Source organism: Misgurnus anguillicaudatus, chromosome 13 (assembly GCF_027580225.2).
Source record: "Misgurnus anguillicaudatus chromosome 13, ASM2758022v2, whole genome shotgun sequence".
Lineage (NCBI taxonomy): Eukaryota > Metazoa > Chordata > Actinopteri > Cypriniformes > Cobitidae > Misgurnus > Misgurnus anguillicaudatus.
This window is the reverse complement of record NC_073349.2, coordinates 31,014,248-31,030,312: the sequence shown is the minus strand read 5'-3', so window position 1 is coordinate 31,030,312 and position 16,065 is coordinate 31,014,248. Positions and strand designations below refer to the sequence as shown.

General features: G+C 39.3%; 1 protein-coding gene across 5 annotated transcripts; it reads right to left on the bottom strand.

Moving 5' to 3' along the window:
* Positions 1-1,255: 1,255 nt before the first annotated feature.
* Positions 1,256-16,021, bottom strand: LOC129431153 (serine/threonine-protein kinase DCLK2). 5 transcript variants are annotated; one of them, XM_055188892.2, is made up of 17 exons: positions 15,094-16,021; positions 13,524-13,867; positions 11,000-11,132; positions 10,839-10,925; positions 10,591-10,673; positions 10,427-10,490; positions 9,505-9,607; positions 9,323-9,380; positions 8,993-9,112; positions 8,463-8,609; positions 7,343-7,476; positions 6,177-6,351; positions 4,998-5,078; positions 4,868-4,912; positions 4,330-4,413; positions 4,224-4,245; positions 1,256-2,182 (listed from the first exon to the last, which is right to left on the bottom strand). In XM_055188892.2, exons 1-17 carry the CDS (start codon positions 15,503-15,505, stop codon positions 2,175-2,177), a joined length of 2,100 nt encoding a protein of 699 aa, XP_055044867.2. In that variant the 5' UTR covers positions 15,506-16,021; the 3' UTR covers positions 1,256-2,174. The 5 variants fall into 5 exon arrangements, with proteins under 5 accessions (XP_055044867.2, XP_055044869.2, XP_055044873.2 ...); XM_055188894.2 differs by having other exon boundaries at positions 4,230-4,245; XM_055188898.2 differs by lacking the exon at positions 4,868-4,912.
* Between the last annotated feature and the right edge of the window lie 44 nt (positions 16,022-16,065).

Sequence of the window (16,065 nt, the reverse complement as noted above, 5' to 3'; positions counted from 1 at the left end):
TTGTTCATAAGTCCAAGGAAATGGAATATCCAAGCCTTTTAATCCAAAACGATTTGTTTGTCTCACAACCTTGACGTTTCCGACTGAATAACGATATAAATACTCTATACAATTAGTTCACTAGCAGACATTCGTTCGAATCTCACTTTTCATTCACGATTTATAATGATATATTCGGATGTCACGTTTATTGTGCAACGTTTGAGGAACAAATACGCCCCCTTGTGGAATTTCAGCCATTTCATAAGAGGTTAAACCATTATTATTACATAAAATACACAAAGTAATGTGCTTTTTAGCATAGTCATTACCCCTTTAACATATTAACTCTTTCCCCGCCAATGACAAGGTATCTTGTCAATTAAGAGAAAATATTTCTCTGCCAATAACGCTTTCCTGACGAGTTTTTATGGTAATGCATAATTCCACTATCATCCACTAGATGGCGATCTTACCCAATTTATAAAAAAAAAATTTAAAGCAAAATTTATTTATCAACATTTTAAACGCCATGTATGTTCTGATCATCATTCTGAATCTGATCTCTAATTCCTTAACAAAAACGCAATTATTTCAGCTTTTTGCCTAAAATTTGGTACTTTTTAAAAAAAACTACCCATATTTAAGACGTTATAAATAGGGAACAATGAAGATCGGATGATTTTTTTCCCGGTTTGTTTGTAAGCAGAGGGTCTGTTCTTTCATTTAATATATTTGCATGTTTATATATTTATAGAAGAAAATTTTCCTGAAAGGCATTTTGTGAAAATAACTAAAAATACTGGCGAGGAATGAGTTAAGTAAAGATGTTCCATGAAGATATTTGTAAATTTCCTACTGTAAATATATAAAAAAGTGTTAATCATTAGTAATCATTTGCACAACTTTAAAGACGCATTTCTCAATATTTACTTTTTTATGCACCCTCAGATTCCAGATTTTTTAATAGTTTTATCTTGACCAAATATTGTCCTATCCTAACAAACCATACATAAACAGAAAGCCAATTTTTTCAGCTCAATTTTAAAAAATGTACCCTCTTATGACTGGTTTTGTGGTCCAGGGTCATATTTTTACTATTTGTCTTATTTTTTCGACAAAAACAACACATTAAAAACTAAATTTGAACCGTAAAGCAGCGATTCGTAAGGCATACAGGAGCCCCAGTAGGTACTTAAAATAAAATAATTTAGGCCTACATTATTAGCATGTAATGTGACAGTCATGTTTACATCAAACACACACACACAGGTGTTTCTGGTCTCATCCAGTGACTCGATGTATTGTTGCAATACAAAACAATGAAAACATGAAATAAATCCAAAATAAGAATCAATAAGAGGAGCTTCTGCACTAAACAGCAACTGTACAAAAGTTAATACGACACAAGCAACCGTTCAGATCTGATGAAGTTATTTGAGCAATTCTAAAAAGAGGCATCTCATGGATAAACACACATTACAGTAATTCACTGAAGGCTGAATGTTTTGGTATAAATCAACAAGACACATCAGGCTTCTAAAATTTGGTCACACGAATCGAACTCAAGTAGCATTCAATGACACAATTTAAAACTCAGTTCTCATTCATTCATGTACACGCTTCAAATACTTTCAGGAGCAAAGAGAGATAAGATACTAATAATGGATTAGACACCAATGTTAACGTTATATACAGAGAGAGTGACATGATGAAAGGCAGTACAGGAGAGAGAGAGAAAGAGAGGAGCGAGCGGCACAGTGCAGTAAGAGTTGAGGTCGCTGGTTTAGTTGAAGCCCCTGCATTCAAACACCGAACATTAACATACTGTAGAACACAGTAAAAGATGGTGCTGGTTGCCAGGGTGTTGCTATGCAGTTCCTCACTTGTGTCTATGGAGTCATCAGGATGTTGTAGATGGTTGCTAGGGCGTTGCTAGGTTGCTCCTGGGCTTTCTGGTGTAAAGAGCCCCACTTCATCTCTCTCTTTGATATTCTGGTCTGTAGATGTGACTCAGGTCCCTCTTTCATTATCAGTCTATGAGCGTTTTCTTATGATGTGAGATGATTCACATGCAAGATGTTCATGGGTTTGTTCAGATGATTTAAGTATGAACTGGATGAAGTGGTGCAGGTCAGGTCTGGTCTGGTCTGAGTGTTGGTCAGGGGCTTTTCATCTGCTGCATGTCCACAGATTCACCAATCTACAAACACACAAACAACAGTGGTGTCAAAACACATGCAAAAATATCCTTAAGTTTATACAGTCGATCACTTTAAATCTAAACTTAAGACTATTTTCTTTAAAGGAACACGCCCACATTTTGGGAATTTAGCTTATTCACCGTATCCCCCAGAGTTAGATAAGTCCATACATACCTCTCTCATCTCCGTGCGTGCTGTAACTCTGTCTGACGCAGCCCCCGCTAGCTTAGCTTAGCACAAAGACTGGAAATGCATGGCTCCAGCTAGTATACTGCTCCCAATAAGTGACAAAATAACGCGATCATTTTCCTATTTATGTGTTGTGATTTGTATAGTCAAACCGTGTACAAATAACAAGGTGATATGAGACACAGCGATCTTTTAACAGTATACATACTGAGAACTATATTCTCTGAAGACGAAGCACTGCCACATGGGCGGAGTGATCTGCTCGCAGCACACGAGAAGCCCCTGGTGAGGAGCAGAGAGTTCGGTCAGAGTTGTGCAAATCACTCCGCCCATGCGGCAGTGCTTCGTCTTCAGAGAATTTAGTTCTCAGTATGTATACTGTTAAAAGATCGCTGTGTCTCATATCACCTTGTTATTTGTACACGGTTTGACTATACAAATCACAACACATAAATAGGAAAATGATCGCGTTATTTTGTCACTTATTGGGAGCAGTATACTAGCTGGAGCCATGCATTTCCAGTCTTTGTGCTAAGCTAAGCTAGCGGGGGCTGCGTCAGACAGAGTTACAGCACGCACGGAGATGAGAGAGGTATGTATGGACTTATCTAACTCTGGGGGATACGGTGAATAAGCTAAATTCCCAAAATGTGGGCGTGTTCCTTTAAAGGCGGAGTCCATGATGTTTGAAAGCCAATGTTGATATTTGAAATCACCTAAACAAACACGCCCCTACCCCAATAGAATCTGGACCTTCTGTTGATAGACCCGCCCCACACATACGCAACCCGGCATTTGATTTGATTTGATTGGCTATAAGTGTGTTTTGGTAGTCGGCCCGTCTCCTTTTCCAACGCGTTTTTCAAACATCGTGGACTCCGCCTTTAACAAAGCCTTCACATAATTTGTCTAGTAAATTATACTTCTCTCGCAATAGTTAGCTTGTACGTAACAGAGCATTCACATAACTCGTCTGGGTAATATACTAATGCCGCAATAGTTAGCCTGTCTGGAACCGGTCATATATTAAAACACAACACTGTGTGACACTTGCATTACATGCAAAGGGCCCCTAAGCTAATAGGATTTTGTGGATCAGGGCTCCAGACAAACTTTTTTCACTAGGAGCACAATGGCCCCCAATTGAAAATTTTAGGTGCGCAACCAAAAAATTTAACACATTTCTACAAATTTCCACTGTATTACTAATAAATACTTTAATGATAGATGCAGAAAGTACAATGTGCTGTTTCAAATTCAGTGTCACATCACAAAAAAAAAGATATATATATCTCCCAAGGGTTTTTTTCCTCCTAGGACTTTTCCTCCTAGGCTTAAAAAGTCGGGAGGTATTTCTCCTAGGGGGAGAGGAGGCGTTTTTCTACGCCTGGGAGTCAGCCGACATTGGCTTAACTTAGCACCCTCTTGTATACGATACATTATTAATACACTCGCTTGTGAAGTTTATTCATAGCCGCTGTATTTTGCTACTTATGTTGTCTGTCGATTTTTCTGTGTTTTCCCCTGCTTCTATTAATGTAAAGCTGCTTTGAAACAATTACCAATTATGAAAAGCGCTATATAAATAAAATTGAATTGAATTAACCACAGTAATTCATCACACCAAGATGATCTACTGAAGTTTGGCAGCTACAAAGACTCAAATGATTTGCTTTATTTACGATATATGAACTGTTGTATCATTTCTTTTTGTAAATGTTTGGTTTAAAAAGTCACTTGTGCTTTTTACTACACATTAAATATCCTTTTATTAAAAACTGATTTTATTTCAGTTTTTGAGACAGTAATACAGTTGTTAGGGTGCAATAAATGAGATGAGAGACATCTCACCGTTACCATGGAGATGATCCACCTGTAACAGATGGGAAGAGAGATACAATTAATTAACTGAATGTGATTATTGTATCTCACTGTGTTTGTGTGTGTTCTCACGTACATCTGCCTCTTCTGCTGTGTTGTTGTGTGTGATTTCAGCATCTTCTGTGTCACATGGTGTGTTGGAGTCCATCAAAGCCTCATCCTGCAAATACACACCGCGTGTTTGATTTTCTTCAGCACATCAGATTAGCTGTGCCATGTCTGCAGTAATCTGGACAGACTATGTGAGGTTTTTACAAATAATAGGATTAAAAATTCAAAATAACTCTTATGCATTTCTAAGATGACAACTGGGACAGTGTGTGTTAAATGCAATGAAGTGAGGTCATGTGGGAACACTGAATACTGCATCAATACTTCAACAGGCGGTCCGGGGCCTTCTGGTGTTATTATCTGGGGTCCTCCCAATATTGTGTAGCATCCAACAAAATGCATTAATAGGATAATAAAAATGTTTAAATAAGGGTTCCCATGTTAAAATCTATTTAGTGCATTTAAAATGTGACTATGTACAACAAAAATGGTTATTTCTATATTTTTGTAACGTAACCATCACGACAAAGTATGTAAATCCAGTTATAAATTGACTCATCTACCGGGGGTCCCTGCTCCTCCTCTCTATCCATTAAGGGTTCCCTGACCTGAAAAAAGTTAAAGACCTCTGCGGTAAGCAGTAGACTAGTATTCGTTTTGAATATGGTGTGCATTTGTGTTTGTGCGACTCACCTGCACCCACGGGTGTGACAGCACCTCATCGGCTGTGTAACGCACACCAACATTCACCTGCAGCATCTTACCAATTAAATCCTGACAAACACACACAATAGATCACATTCAACATGTCTGTGTTTAATAGGTATTAGGTGTGTTTAACTTAACCCTCATAAGCCCCTATTTTCCTGTATACGTTAGAGTTCCTTGGGGGTAAAAATGACCCCAGAAATTAAAAGTGATTACAAAAAATATTTTTACACATTTTTAATGATACAAATAATATATCATTTTTGTTTACTTCCCATCTATACATTAATGCTGTGTTTTGGGAGATATGAAGTACTTTTATACCTATTTACCACTCAATTCCTCAACTACACCATTAGCTTGCCTGTAAAATATCACATTTTTATGAAGATTTCACATCAATTATGATCTAAATTTGATTTAAACTGTTTTTAGACATTGATCTAGATGTTATGCGTTGAATTTGGTCATCTGGTGTTTAGAAAAAAAAACACCCATAGAGACCCATTCATTTCACTGGATGTGGCCAACTGCTCACATCACTACTTTAGTGATATATTTTGTGAATTTATGTTTATATAAACATTAGAAAGTACAGTAAAATAAATATTATTTCAAATAGTATCATTTTTTTTGTTTTTGATGCATTTTGAAATGTCTGTTTTTAATCCGAAATGTGTGTGTGTGTCCGTGTGTGTGTGTGTGATTGAGCATGTCTTTTCTATATTGCATTTGTGCTCTAGCACCAGGCCTACTTTTCTGTGTTGAAATTTTCAGATTTATTCTGGATGCATTGATTTTTTTGACAAAAAAAGAAAAAAAAGTTTTTTTGCATTTCCCATTCATTTCAATTGGAGTCATTTTTACTCCCAAAGAGCCTCTTTTGGTACATTTTTACACCTCTTTAGAACGACCGAATCAAGCCCAGTTTTTTATATGAATCTTGACAAATAATCTGGAAAAGTCACAAAGTCTTATTCCACTGAGATGAAGGGAACCATATTCTTAAACTAAAGAAATGTGGCTTGGGGGTAACATTGACCCCAAGGGACTTATTAGGCTTAATGCAGTCAAACAAGGCTTTCAATATCCAACAGCGGCAGGTTAACTCTACTGTTAATGTTTATTAGTGAAACGTGTGTTTGGTTGTCGATCTTTGTAAACCTTAGCAGAAGCGCCGATGTTGTCCCAGTACGGTGAAGGAAACTCCAGTTTTCCCAGTAAGATCTGTTCAAACAACTCTTCCTGTTGATTCTTCTCGCTGCGGAACGGAGGAAAACCGCACAGCAGTATGTATGTGATCACACCCGCCGCCCAGATGTCCACCTTCAACCCGTACCTGCAACACAAACACATATATCACATTACAAAACAACACAAACACACCGAAGCAGAATATGATCGTCATTTTTATTTTCGGTATTCAAGGGTTCAGCTGCTTATGCAAATAACTCATGTGATTAAAATCCACCGTCATTCATGCAAACTTTGATTTGAATGGTAATGAAATCACCAAGCAGGTGTAGATGTTGAACTAACATCACATCTCCATGTAAAATAATTACTGAGAACAAAGCAACATATTCAACAGAACCTACACTGCAAAAAATGATTTAAAAAAAAAAAAAATCTTAGTATTTTTGTCTTGTTTTCAGTAAAAATATCTAAAAATTCTTAAATTAAGATTGCTTGATGATTAAAACGACCTATGAAAATAAGTCTAGTTTTTAGACCAAAAATATCAAATTTAAGTGATTTTGTGCATAAAACAAGCAAAAAATCTGCCAATCGGGTAAGCAAAAAATCTTGAACATTTTTTTTAAAGACTAAATTCAAGAAAAATTCAAGACAAATTTGTCGTTTTGCTCATCAAGAAAAAGCATCTTAATTTAAGAATATTTAGATATTTTTACTGAAAACAAGAATTTTTTTCTTGAAAATATTTTTTGCAGTGTATGTTTATTTACACACAGTGTTGGCCGGTGACTTCTCTTCCGAAGGGCGTGAATTCAAAATATGTGTTCGGCGTGTAATGTGCGTCACGCGTCATGTCAAAATAGGTACCTGCTGCACACGCGTCCGAAGGCTTCATAAATAAAGAGACGCTCACGTTTACAAAATACTCGCAAGACACTCACTTAACATTAAACTCTGATCAAACATGAGATTAAGCGAGTATCTGGCAAATGCGAGCGTCTTTGTAATCATAAACCGATTTGAAGCATATTAACAAGACGCACACGATGCACCGAACACATGTTTTTACATTGTGCTCCCTCGAAAAAAAGTCAACACCCACCACTGTTTACACGCAGACAGATATATTTTACCCCGACTCAGCGATGATTTCAGGAGCGACGTAAGTCGGCGTTCCACAGACCGTATACAGCGGCCCCTCAACGACTGTAGCCAAACCAAAATCACCCAACTTTAGAGACTTGGTGCCATCTGGGTATTCACAGACCTACAGACAAACAGACAGATGTTTAATCCAGTTCTGCTGCAAACCAGAAAAATAAAATAATAAACCCTGTGTCTCAATTCGTTCCCTAGTTCCCTATATCGTGTACAGAGGTTCGGGGACTGGTAAGGACCCTAGCTCACATTGGGACACTGTTCCCTTATTTTTCTGTGGCGTGGCTCATTAACAACTAGCAAAACCAACATCTCTCAGACTTAATTTTAAATAATACATTGTGAAAAACGCTGTCAATATTCTCTTACATATCTGTGCATAAAATTGGAGGAATATAATTACATTTTAAATATATATATATTTTTTACAATTTTAAATAAATATTATTATTTTAAACATTGAGAAGATTGTAGTCCTATACTGTTTAGCGATGTGTGTTCATATTTAAAACTAAAACAAACATTTGTCTTCATAAAAGTTCTGTCACATTTCATAAACTTTATTGAGTTGGATCACGTGATTTCCGGTAAAGGAACATAGGGACCATCAATGCTCACTGGTTTTTTGAGTTGCATTGTGAAAATTTTTAGGAAACGAATGTTCCAGTGCACTGAAAGTATTTTGCGATTGAGACAGCCCTTAAAATTAGGGTGACCATACGTGCCATTCTTCCCAGACATGTCCTGGCCAGGATTTCAGGTGTGTCTTCCGGAAGTCGGATTTGTCGACCGCATATGTCATAGAGGGTTATTATTATTAGTACAGAAAAGCAACCGTTACATTTTAAGGTTAGAATGAAACTATGATGTATGCGGTCAACAAATACGACTTCCGGAAGACGCACCGAAATCCTGGCCAGGACGCGTCCGAGAAGAATGGCACGCATGGTCACCCCACTTAAAATGGCCGACTCCCTGATCAGTGCCCTGACTACTGAACAAGGGAGCTGATTGAGACACACCTAAAGTTTACATAGCATACATTTCATGTAATATTATTACTTTATTGTTGTGTGTGTGTACATGTGTAAATACCAGCAGATTTTCAGGTTTAATATCCCGGTGGACGATGTTCATTCTGTGCAGATATCGGAGCGCTCCGGTCAAATTGAACAGCATGGCGCTGGCGTCTCGCTCTGTGTATTTTGTAGAGCAAGTGATGGCATCAAACAGATCACCACCCTTAAAAACAAACAACAGCATTCTGCCATACTACAGCTGTGTATGTTTACTGTATGCATAGGATAACCACAAGACCAACAACATTTGCAGAAATGTGTGTATCCCACAATGCAATGTGCTTTCTAACTTATTCACTGCCAATATTTAGGAGATTTTAATACAAAACATAGTGGGTGTTATTTATTTGACAGGACTTCATTGCATGTAGTGTGGTCATGTTTTATGGTCTCATACATATACTGGATACTATTTGAAATAAGTATGCAGTATACAGTGCATACTGTAATGCAGTACAGTTGTTGTTGCAGTGTAATGTTAGTCTCTGTGATGTCAATCATGTTAATAATGTGTAGTTTAGTTTAGATCATGTGATGTGACTCTACCTTAACAAGCTCCATGACCAAATACAGCTCAGTGGGCGTGTCCAATTCTTCAATTAGCATAATGATGCTGGGGTGTCGAACCCTGCGTAATATTGCCACCTCATTGGCTATCAGATGCTCCTGTAAATATTAAACCATCAATCAAATATCAATAATCTGATTTCTGGCTTTTAGATTAAACTGTTTTATTTTTAATCTTTTTTATTGGTCATTCTATAATTGTATAAAATTATTGAATAGTAAAAAAATCTTTTATAACAAAAATTATTAATTCTTTCTTTCAGATATTCACCAGTTGGCACACATGACGTGTTTAATGAGTAATCTTACCTTGCCACTGCATTTTGCTTTGTCTATGATCTTGAGTGCAAACTCCTGCCCTGAAGACCTGAGACGACATCATTCAACTCAAAACATTTCTATTCAATCAATGTCAATACTGTTCATTGCAAAGCACGTCTAGTGAATTCATAACTGTGTGTATCGTTTGTGTGTTTGTTTGTGGTTTTTACCTCTCCACACACTCTCTGACAACAGCAAAGTTTCCATCTCCAATCACTTTTCCTACTTTATATTTCGCTGTGATTACAGATGACTGAACTTCATTACCATTCACTGCAGAGAGAGAGAGAGAGAGAGAGAGAGAGAGAGAGAGAGAGAGAGAGAGAGAGAGAGAGAGAGAGAGAGAGAGAGAGAGAGAGAGAGAGAGAGAGAGAGAGAATGAACTTTTTTTAAATAAATAATTTTAGTTGAAATACTGCCATACTGTGTATGTCCGTTTGTGTCTGTTTTTGTGTTTATGTGTCTCTGTAAGTGTCTGAATGTGCGTCTCTTTATGTGTGTGTGTGTGTGTCTCTGTGTCTGTGTGTCTCTCTCAGGGTTCCCACACGTTAGTTAACTTCAAATTCAAGGACCTTTCAAGGACTTTCCAGGTCCAATACCCTCAAATTCAAGGACTAAATGTGGGGAAACATTTCAAGTGAGTGCAAGGTTACATTGTGTTACTTTTAAAGATACATTGTTACAGTTCATTATTTTGAGGGAACTCGCGCTGCGTCACTGCAGTGACACTTTGGGGACGCCTCCAGGTGTAAGTGTGTCTGAATGTGTATATCAAATTCAACCAATGATGAGGCTTAACGACAAAGACAGGGTGACGCAGGAGTCAGGAAGTATATCACTATCTGAAAAATTGCCAAAGATGGCATTACAGGGATGCAGGAAGTATGGCAAAGGAGATGCAGCGTCTCATTCCCTTCTAAGGGAACAACAGTTACATACGTAACCCGAGACGTTTTCATGTGTCAAACACAACTATGCAAAAAAGCATTTTGGTATAAATCAACATTCGCATACAGATAAGCATTTAAATTGTGTGTGTGTGTCTGTCTATATGTGTTTATGTGTTTATATGTGTGTGTTTGTGTGTTTTACCCTCTGGACTAATGTCGTCCTTTTCATTGAGGTCTTGGGTGGGAGACGCCTGATGAACAGAGCTCTGCAGAAAAAAGAGACAATGTCAAACAACACACATATAGGACAGTCATCTATCTATATCATACAAGTCAGTACACAAACACACGCACACATACACTTACATTACGACTGCGTTGGGTTTCCGGGCTGCACGGGGGCTTTGAAGACATCACAGGTGGAGATTGACTCCTTGGATCCTCATTGGCTGACAAATGACAATAGCATTTAAATGCTGTGATGATGCTTAACTATAAACAACTTAACTACACTTTATTTTTGTGTATTCTCCATAATAACAAGTTTTCACATCTTGTATTTCCATGTTACTTTATCATTGCTGTCTCATTTAAAATGTCATGTGTGTGATTACCAGATACAGGTGATTTGGATCTTGGTGCTCCAGGGCTTTTGGCTCCACATGTTTTCGGAGGGACTGGAGGTTTGGACTTCTTACATTCTGATAAACAGACAGGTTAGTGTCAAACAGACTGAGGGCAGATGGTGTCTGTCTCTCATACGTGTCTATCTTACCATTAACAAATGCGGCCGCCGCCCCCTTTCCAGCGTGTCCAATGGCAGCGTCGTCCTGAGCGTAACGGAATTTCTCCAAACCGCACGCCATAAACACATCATCATCACCGAAGAAATCCTGTAGACTGGTCAACTGTAGAGAGAAAGCGAGTAATTTTTATTGTTTCTACATAAAACATCCTACATAATGTAAAGAACATTCTGTGAAAATATAACTTTGATATCTTTAACTCTTTCCCCGCCATTGACCAAATATCTCGTCAATTAAGACAGTCCCTCCAGAAAAACGTGATTATGCGATCGCATGATTCAATGCATAATCAGCCAAAGTCCGCATATTTATGCGGGATCCACATTTTTCAAACTTTCGCCACATAAATTGCAGATTTCTGCTTGCAAAATATGCTGGGCTTGCATGATTTCATAATCTCCGCATTTTCGTAGCAAAAGTCATATATATCTTAGCAGAAAGTTGAAAAATGTTGCATTTACTTCACACATGCGCAGCCATGTTCCCTGTTGTTATGGGAATGTTAGGAAGTGACGTAATTATGCTACATGACTATCAATGAAAAGCTGCAAAAGCTGCAAACAGTTTTTGCAAGTTCACAGTTTTTGTAAGTTCCCGCAATTTTGGCAAGTTCACGCAATTTCATCGCATAAAACTGCATAAATATCTCGCATATTCCACCGCATTTTTTAAGAAAACATGCCACAAGAAATTTTTTGCCTTAAACAATCACAAAAAAACTCACTTTCCTGCCAATGCCGAGTTTTTATGGCAATCCATATTTCCGCTATTATCCACTAGGTGGCACTCTTACCTAACTTATAAAACACTGAAGCATCCACTGATCCAAAAACAGTAAAAACACTGTGTATGTTTGGATCATCGCTCTGAATCTGATCTATAACAAAAGTCCTTTACAAAATTGCAATTATTAGAGAGGTGATAAAAAGGTAGAATGAAATAATTTTTGGAGGGTTTTCTTTCATTTGATTTATTGCATGTTTATATATTTAAAGAAGAACATTTTCTGGAAGGCATTAAGCTTTTGTTAAAATAAAAAAAACTTTTTTTAACACTGGCGTGGAAAGAGTTTATATTAACTAAGATAATGTCAAATATTGTAATCAAACTTTAATGCTCCTCATCATTAGATTATGACACTTCAACCTGGGTTTCACAGACAGAGTCACAAATTGTCTATCACTTCTGCATGAGGTGTCAGATGGAGCAATGCATTATGGGAAAACGAATGTACAAATGAACACTGCACTTAACAAAGACAAGAGCTGGGAATGTAATTGTGGTTCTTTTGCCATTGTCATTATCCGATTCCTCAATACTGATCGCCATGATAACATGATTACAGTCATTAACACACACACTCACACACAAAACAAACACACACACTCACTCACACACACACACACACACACACACACACACACACACACACACACACACACACACACACACACACACACACACACACACACACACACACACACACACACACACACAGTACAGGCAATGAGTTGATTTGCTATTGCCGCTGTCATCATTTGATTCCTCACTACTGATCGCCATGACAACATGATTACAGTCATTAACACACATGCACGCATACACACACAGCATCACACAGTACAGACAATGAGTTGATTTGCTGGTGCTATGGGAGACCGGCTGTTTCTCTGATAGCCTACACACACAAACACACACAGAGAGAGCTTTTTAAGGAAACCCCTGTGTCTCTGCAGTAAGAGGTGTGCGGCATACAAATGAACACACACACACATAGTGAGTGTACTGCTGAGACATGCATTGGGACGCACTCAAGTGAACAGGGGAGAAATGCATGTTACCATGGCAACCAGCCTGCAGCCAGACTCACTGGTTGGACAAAAGAGGTGTGGTTTCATTAAACACACACACACACATCACTATCAGACAGCAGTGTTACTGTGCAGACAGAAGGACAGATCGGCTCTTCTCTAATAAAACACTGTGATAAATGCAAATGATAAAATGCAACTAATCATATAATCATGCATATATTATCATAATTAATTGAGTCTCTTCTGCGCAGACCTGCAGGTATTTGGTTCACAGAACTCAAATATCAATAGACAAAAAATTCCTTGCATGCCTAAAATGTGTGCGTGTGCCTTCAGCTTTATTATTTACCACAATTTGATGCTTTAAGCTCTAAATAAGACTGTAGTACTTTCAGCCCACATCAACACTTTCTTTTAATGAAGCTCTATGTGCAACGACTGCGCATGTGTCGGCACATACCAGAATCATTTCCGTTTAATAGAATGATTATTGATTTATCTTCAGATGGCTGCAATCCAATAAAACCTGTCCTGAGCTGCTACAGTACATACACACGTGCAACAAAATAATCAATGAACACTCCAGCATCCATCGACTGACATATCGATCATATCAGCAGTTTTATATTGCAAACAGTGATTTTAGGCATGCAAGGAATATATGCATACAAACACGCACCTGTTTCCCATCCAGGGTGTAAAGTCTCTTCACCACACCTGAGTCCAGTTTAATTGCCTCTGTGATGTCAGCGAGCACCTGATCGAACGAGTGCGCCGTCTTCTTGTTCAGCAGAATCCTTACGGCCTTCCGAGGCTTCACTCCGCTACGGATCACCGTCACCAGTTTGGGTTTGATGAAGTCTTTACTCTCTCTTGTTTCCCCATCCAGGCGCTGGACCCCCTGACGCGGGGCTCCGGACCCCAGCCCCGTCCCCGCCATCCGAGAGCCCCAGTTCGGGTTGACATTTTTAGTGTAGTCCACCTTCCTGTAGGGTTCATTCGAGGCACAAACGTAACTCCCACCTGCAACAGTAAACAACAAGATCAAGTTTAATCTTTTCAATAGACCACCAGCACAGATCATTGATTTTTCTAGCAAAGGGGGGATTTCTTTTAAATTTAATGTTGCCATTTAACCCCATTCATTATTCAGAGAGTGACCACTGCAATAAAACATCAGCAGATGCTGATTCCAGACATTCACAACAGATTTATTATAGAGGTCTACGGCTCTATAATATCATTTTATCCGCCTGACCTCGGCTCACCGTGACCACACGGCCCCAAGGATCAAAGCAACGTCAATACATGCCAGGTGTAAATGTGTCTGCACTTTAATACCATAATCTGACAGATAACAAAATATCCAGCTTTATAAACTAATCTCATGATTGTACCGCAAGTATAATATCAACTACACTGAAATTTCAATGTTATCTGTAGTTTATTTTCTTATCTGAACCTTTGAAAATAAACACAGTTGAATTTTTCTGAATGACTGACAGGTGTTTGAAATCAGGAATGTGCTCAGGGTTCATGGTTCCAGTGGCAGAACCAGAATATCTGCTTAAGTCTTTGAAAGCTTTATCCATATACATCTATAAAGCCTGAGGTGTGGTGCTGAGCATTTTTTAGATATGAATATTCATGCATTTATTAATAGTGATGCAGCCTATCAATAGAGAGAGAAAGCCATCTGTTCTGACCTGACAGCAGGTTTAAGCTCATCTGTAATGCGTCTATCAATGATAACCGATATCAACAGGCATGCACATGTGCTGCATTAAGAGTAAAGTGCAAACAAGCTTTAAAGATTGATGATATTGATTGTGTGCTGCAGTTTGTCCATTTACATGAGTAATGGAGCTCTGCAGGGTTCTGATGGAATCAGACCAGATGAGACAGACAGTCGGTACCACCCCCCTAACTCAAGACTCCACCCATCAGACTAACACTCTGTGACATTAATTGATCTTCATTTACTAATTCATCATCATCACATAATATTCATCCATCCTGAGCATTGACTGATGGCACTTTAACTAATAAACACAAATCTCACAAAAAACATGTTTGAGCCAGATAGACAGAGAGATAATCTGGAGTAAATATAATGTAAATGTGTTCATTTAATATCAATAAATTGTAATATTGGCACTGAAAATCCCAGTATGGTTCGACCCAAGGACACAATGGTAAAATGGTTTCCATCATTTGACCTCAGGTGGCCCTAAACTCGAATGTCTGACCTTCCACAAGCTCATCCAGGCTCGTGATCTTCCTCGCGCCGTCCAAGGTATAGATGTTGCGCACACCTTGCGGCAGGTGCAGGTTATCCGTGAGCGAGCGCGTCAGCTCCGCGTGCAGCGCGTCCAGTGAACGGAACCGGTCTTGCGATACCGCGTACACCAGACCCTTGAAGTACCGATCTCCGTTCCGGTAGAAGCGCACCTTCTTGGCACGTTTCTCGGAGCTGAGCGCTTGAAGCGTGCGCGTCCGGTAGAAGCTGCAGTTAGCGCTGTGCGCCGGACTCGGTACCAGACTGCTCGCCCGGGAACCCTGCTGAGAGCCCGAACCTCCTGAACCCGAAGCCCGTTTGGAGCGGTGCACCTTGTCCCGTTCGTCAAAGTGCTCGAGCTCGATGGTTCTGCTGAGAGACATGTTTTCTGCCCGGTTACCGGCTTTGGAGCGCACGGCTCCTTTATTCTTGTATGATGAGTGACGCGTCGATCAGTATAAAATCTGCTACTGTATCACCCCGAGCGGGCGCTCCGCTCTCTCCGCTGCGCGTTTACTGGACAGACAGGGCGCGCCAGCATCATTTACATTAACACAAAAGCCGACGATTATTCTATAAAACGCGTAACGTAAAACAAAGCCGGGCACCTGCAGCCATTCAAAGAGAAAATATTCCAGACGATTCCAATAATAATCGAATTTTATATCAACGTCACTCAGTCCGGAAGCCGGTTGTTGTCTGAGATTAACGGGAAATCTCCGGTCGGATGAGGAAAGCCACTGAGGCTATAATAAAAATCTCGACCCGCCTCTAAACGCGTGCGGATTTTAGGGGCGCGCCGCGCTGTAACCGGGCAGCGTGGTCACAGACGGGAGCGCGCAATCCCTTTCCTCCACCTCGCTATAAGCGCGCCACCCCCTGCTGCAGGTGAGAGCTGCAGCGGGGACGCGCCTCGGCTGCCAGACAAACTGTTTTCCGCCGG